The sequence below is a fragment of the Chrysochloris asiatica genome, unplaced genomic scaffold (genome assembly GCF_000296735.1).
Source record: "Chrysochloris asiatica unplaced genomic scaffold, ChrAsi1.0 scaffold00015, whole genome shotgun sequence".
Taxonomy (NCBI): Eukaryota; Metazoa; Chordata; class Mammalia; order Afrosoricida; family Chrysochloridae; genus Chrysochloris; species Chrysochloris asiatica.
Window position 1 is genome coordinate 26,114,273 of NW_006408533.1, and position 6,257 is coordinate 26,120,529.

Below are 6,257 nucleotides of genomic sequence, written 5' to 3' on the forward strand. Positions count from 1 at the left end.
CAGGAGCAGAAAGCCTCATGGAACAGAAACTATTCTAGCACTTGGCCAAACCACTGGAATCCATAGCCTAACCAAGTTATAACACATAAAATTGACCGTCAGCCGTACTTTCTAGAATGGGTGAAGACTCTGGTTATAACAGTCATTTTTGACATAAGCAAGGTTTCTTAGCTTTCTTGTTTTGAGATTTCCATCTATAACCTAGTTGGGGATAATAATAACAACAACAATGTTATTTTGTTGGTAGGCACTTTCAAGTTAGTTCCAACTCATAGCGATCCTGTGTACAGCAGAACGAAACACTGCCTCGTCCTGTGCTATGCTTACAATTGTTTCATTTGAGCCCATTGCTGCTGCCAATAGCAGCTGACATTTAGAGTGTTTACTGAGCACTAGATACTGCTAGGAGTCTTGATGTGGGATAATGCACTGAACCGCAAGGTCAGCGGTTCAAACTCACCAGCTGCTCCTTGGAAACCCTATACAAGGTTGCTGAGTCAGAACCAACTCGTCGGCACTCAGCAACACCAAGTACTGTTAAATATTAGATTCACTGTTAATTTATTTTACGAAGTAGTTTTCACTGTTAATCTTATTTTGTAGTTTAGGAAATGAGGGTTAGAGGCGCTAGGCAACTTCGTCAATGTATAATACTTGATCATGTGAGGCAGGAAGATGTCAAATATACTAATCCAGGGCAGGTGCTTATCGGATTCAGGTAATGCTTGCCAGTGCCTCATAACCAGAATCAATTCTTTGTTTTTTATTTCCAATGATGGGATTATAAAATTTACACAAAAGAGTCCTAATATAAGAGTTAAACAGAAGGTATAGCCAACATTGTAATGGTTAGATTGAATAGGTGAAAGTACTTTTTTGTTATTGAGTTGGTTCCGACTCATAGTGATCCTATATAGGATTTCTAGGGAGAAACTTACACGTTTGAACTGCCGACCTTGTGGCTTGTAGTCCGGTGCTGATCCTACAGTGCCACATCAGGCAGGGAGTATGTCCATGGATTGAATAAATTCACTTAATGAAGGAAAGGTTTTGGCTGGTGTCTTGAGGGAAAGACTATAATCCTATAATCTTGTACCAAACTTAACTCCATGCCTTGATGGAGTTTAGACTGTTGGATCTGTGAGATTTTGTACTCCTGGTGTGGTGCTATGGGTTAATACACCAGACTGCAAAGCTGTTTGAACTGCAAGGTCTGCGGTTCAAGCTTACCCAGCTACTCCTTGGAAACCCTATACAGGGTCACTATAGGTCAGGACTGACTTAACAGCACTTAACAACAACAACATAATGACTGGAGTCTTACTGTGGCCTTATAGAATAAACAGTGGACTACAAGTCACTTTGAACCATGACATCAGGTTCAAACTCAGCTAGCCGATCCTAGGAAACCGTATACAGGGTCTCTGAATCAAAACTGACTCAATGGCACTTAACCAACAACACAATAACAGAAATACCAAATACTTTAACAAACAGAAATTTATTTTCTTGCAGTTAGGAGGCTAGGAGTTTGAATTCGGGGTCCTAGCTCTATTAGAACACATACCCTTTGTTAGCTCTGGAGGGAAAAATCTTTGTCTCTTTTGGTATTTTTTTCCTGTGTGATCTTCATATGGCTTGGCAACTGGCTCTCTTCCCCTTCTCTACTTCTTGCTTGCTTGTTTAAACTCTTTTCTATTTCCCATGTGATTGGTTTAAGACAGGCCCTATACTTGTGGTTCTATGGGTTAATACACTGGACTGCAAAGTCAATTTGAACCACAAGGTTGGTGGTTCAAACTCACCAGCCACTCCTTGGAAACCCTACACCAGGTGACCATGAGTCGAAACAGACTTGACAGCACTTATCAACGACAACACATTAATATTGCCTCCATTTATCCCTTGACATATGTAAATACTGTGGTTGATTTCTTAGGCTACAGCTAATGACTAATATAAGTTGAAAATGGTTCAGATGAAGCTAACAATAGAATTTGAAATTTGGGTTGTTGTTTTTTTTAATAGTGAGAAATTAAAGGGCTTAGTCTGAGGAGCAGTTTATATAAAAGTAATGGTATTCCAGTATATATACAACAGTCAGCTTAAACTTTAGCGTGAGAAATTTACTGCTGTTGTTGGTAAGTGCCGTTGAGTCAGTTCAAACCCATAGCAACACCCTGTATAGTGTTTCCGAGAAGCGGCTGATGAGCTTGAACTGCCAACCTTGAGGTTCAAACTGACTTTGCAGTCCAGCGCATAAATCCACAGTGCCACACCAGGACTCCTGGAAATTTACTGGAAGATGCTAATTTCTTCTCACACCATAAAAAGTGATCAAGATAGTGACTGTCTTTAATTCTGGAAATATAAAAATAGAATTCAAATGTTAAAATTGATATTACTATGATGATTTTAAGCTGAGTTTTATTTTAATTGAATGTGAATTGAATGAGGATGTGCTCTGAAGACCACTCCCATACTTGAGGTTAGAGGAACAAGCATTTGAATCCGTTTCATCCTGAGCTTTTTGAAGTCATGCTTATGGCAGTTGTATGACGTTCCCTCTTCCCGATTCGTTCTCTAAAAAGTGTTTTGTCAACATCCAGGCAAACTGTTTCACATAGACTTTGGATATATTTTGGGTCGGGATCCGAAGCCACTTCCTCCTCCAATGAAACTGAATAAAGAAATGGTAGAAGGCATGGGGGGCACGCAGAGTGAGCAGTACCAGGAGTTCCGTAAACAGTGTTACACAGCGTTTCTCCACCTTCGAAGGTAAGTTGATGGACTTTACATTGAGATTTTTGGAAAATTCATTTCAAAAGAGAAGAGGAATTGTCCAAGTGTATACATTCTTTACCATCAGACATTTTTTCAGAATGACACAGGAAACGATATTTCTTAATTTACATTTGTTAACTATTTTGATCAGCATTCAGATATCAAAGGAAGAAAAGCTAAACTTCTGATTCCCACTAATTATCTGATTGTTATCCCACTAAATCAGAAGCTGAAATTGCAGAAGATTAGTCCAACACAGAGGCTTCAGAATTAGTAGCATGGCGTCATTTTCAGGAAACAGACTGTGCTAATTTGATAGTACTGGAACAGAGATCAGTTTTCCAATCTTGGAAGATTACAGTCCCAACGCTACATTCTTTTCCTTCTCCCGGTAGACTTTCTACTTCCTAAGCAAAGACTGAAATATTTTACTTATTTAAGGTGAAATTAGCTCAATTATTTTTATTGTTCAGTGTCTTTCTCAGCCAAGTTTTTGGTTATTTGGGAGGAAGAGGAGGGACCATCCCAAAGTTTAGCTAAGTAACTGAAAAGTTAACTATTCTTTAGCAGAAAATCCCAACCCAGGAATCATGTCTGCATATTCTGCCAGGTGAAAGTAGAATGGTGCAGCTGGGCTCTATCTAGTTTGTTTCTGTAGTCCTAAGACCTGGTGTGGCACTGTCACGATCAGCACTAGTCTGCAAACCACAAGCTCATAGGTCAAACCCACCAGCTGCTCCTAGGGAACCGTATGCAGGGTTATTGTTAGTGAACAACACTTAACAACAACAGTACCGCGTAAGTACTTCAGTCATAGACACTGAATTTTTGCTTATTTTCAATGTTTGTGTGAGAACCCCTGGATTTTCTTGTTGAGTAGCTCTTGGATGAGATCAGGATCCCAAGTAATGTTGATGTGTCTGGTCCCAGAAGGAACTGTTGTCCTTTTAAAATCAGGTTTCTTTTTGCAGTGTCTAAATAGGATTTTCATGTTTATTTAGTCTCTATACATGTTATAAACCCTTGAATATGTGTTCTACAAAGAAACCACATTATTTGTCCTTTGGGTGACAAAATTTTACATTCCAGGATTTCTAAAAGAATAATAATAAGTTCGGTATTCTTTTCCATTTGCCTGAAGATGCAAGAAAACACTTTCAGAGAGGTGGGAATTTCTACTTTAATAGCTGGACTATTTTATTTAAAATGATCAAAGCCTATAGAAAACTAGATGGAATCATGATGATCCCAGCAAGGAAGCAGGAAAAGATGATGTGAAATGATAACTCGAGACATGTCAAAGATTTTTTATCTCATTGAAAGCAGAAAGAAAACTGCTTTTATAAACTGTCATTGATAATGGATAATTAGCATTTCAATAGAAGGAGCAAACAGAGAAAGGTTATTAACCAGACTTTTCTTAAACACAAAGAAAAATCATGAAGGGATTAATCTAAATAATAATGGCAGATCTTTATGAAAATTGCTTAATTTTTTATTTTTAAAAAAGTCATTGTACTTCATTTAATATCACCTGGGCCCTAATGTGTTGATCAACATTTATCTTTTAATCTTTTATTTTCAAATATGATTCTGTTGTTAAAAACTTGCCTGTACCATGTAAGAATTAACTTGGTCCTCACAAGCTTGATTGAAGCTAAGTCTGTTTGATCGTTTTATACTGAGGTTTGCAAATAGCACCAATCACCTTCTTTTCAGTCTTTTGTTGATTGCTGATCAGTTTCTTCAAAATGAAATTATTGAATGCCATCAGATCCCATAAGCAAGTTAAGTTGAGTTACAGTTTTGCCGGTATGAGGACACATTTTATGAAGTTGTAGTGTTCATGTAACAAATACATTATCATCTGTTTTATAATCAATACAAAGGTGCTTCACAAAGTTTGTGGGTAAGTTTTATTATCTTTTAATTCCACTTTTCACAAAACATTTTGAAGCCTCCTCAAACATACTACACCAGCAATTAATTGGTAATTTTAAAAACAAAATCTCATGGCAACATTAGTGTTGTGAGAAAATGGGAATTTTAACTGTTCAAGGAAAACATAACCTTTTTTTTAAACAATCCATGTTTATGCCAAATACCTTGCTAGATGATGGGGATAAAAGGTTGGCCCAAATTTTTAGGTCAAAGCCTCCAATTACGAAAATACGGAAAGTGTTTAACCAGACCAAGTTTCTCAGAAGCTGTTTGTCTAGTCACTAAATTTACATGAATTTGTTCATCATGCTATCTTTTCATCATTAATGAATTGCTTTCTCCTCCTTTAGTAGTATAATGAAGTACTTTTTCAAGGTTCCAGTCTGATCTTTTTACATACACTACGAAGAGACTAGAAGAGAAACAGTTCTCGTAATCACTGTAAGAACCTCATTTGATGCATTAAATGCATTTGTATTCAGTGCTTTTACTGAAAAAGTTTAGGCCATCGTTATATGATCAGTGTATATAGTATGGTGCTTGGCATAATCATGGGTTAAGAGTAAGAATATGTTTCTTGAACATTGCATTTAGCTTATTAATCTTTTTTAAAAATTCCAATTAGATTACATCCTCCTTTCATATTCATTTAATTAGCACATTTTGCTCACCATATTATTTATTTGTATTCTAATTTAAAATACTGTACTGTCTTTTTATAATGGTTTTAAAGGTTCATAGTAATCATGACAGTTTCCACTTAAAGTGACAGTTCCCACTTAAAACCAAAGGCCACCACTCGTCTGTCAGTTTGTCTACTGTAGTGGCTTGTGAGTTGCTGTGATTCTGAAAGCTATGCCACCGGTATTTTAAATACCAGCAGGGTCACTTATGGTGGACAGGTTTCAGATGAGTTTCCAGACGAAGACAGATTGGGAAGAAAGAGTGGTGAACTACTTCCGAATATTTAGTCGCTGAAAATCTTACGAATAGCAGAGAAACGCTGTCAGATATAGTGCCAGAAAATGAGTCCCACAGGTTGGAAGGCGCTCAGAATGCAACTGGGGAAAAGCTGCTTCCTTGAAGAAGAGCAGACCGTGATGACGGGAATGGAGTACAGCCTGTAGGAGGAAAGCCCGCAGGACCTTCATTTGCTGATGAGGCACAACTCAGAATGAAGAGAAACAGCTGTAAACATCCATTGACTATTGGAACATGGATTGTATGAAGTATGAATCTGGGAAAATTGGAAGATGTCAAAAATGAAATGGAAAACATCAATATCTTAGGCATTAGTGTGCTGAAATGGACTGGTATTGACCATTTTGAATCTGAAGACCACATGGATTACTATGCCAGGAATGATAAATTGAAAGGAATGGTGTTGTATTCATCGTCAAAAAGTACATATCCAGATCAGTCATGAGGTACAACGCTGTCTGTGATAGGATAATAATATCCATGCGCCTACAGGGAAGCCCAATTAATACCATTATTATTCAAATTTATGCACCAACCACTAAAGCCAGTGA

At 37.4% G+C, this 6,257-nt stretch overlaps 1 protein-coding gene across 1 annotated transcript in view; it reads left to right on the forward strand.

Moving 5' to 3' along the window:
• The window catches only part of PIK3C3 (phosphatidylinositol 3-kinase, catalytic subunit type 3), a 186,512-nt gene that overhangs the window by 170,968 nt on the left and 9,287 nt on the right, over positions 1-6,257 (forward strand). Inside the window, exon 21 of the mRNA XM_006835138.1 lies at positions 2,610-2,778. Coding sequence (XP_006835201.1) covers positions 2,610-2,778 — 169 coding nt within the window. The remainder of the gene's footprint in view (positions 1-2,609; positions 2,779-6,257) is intronic.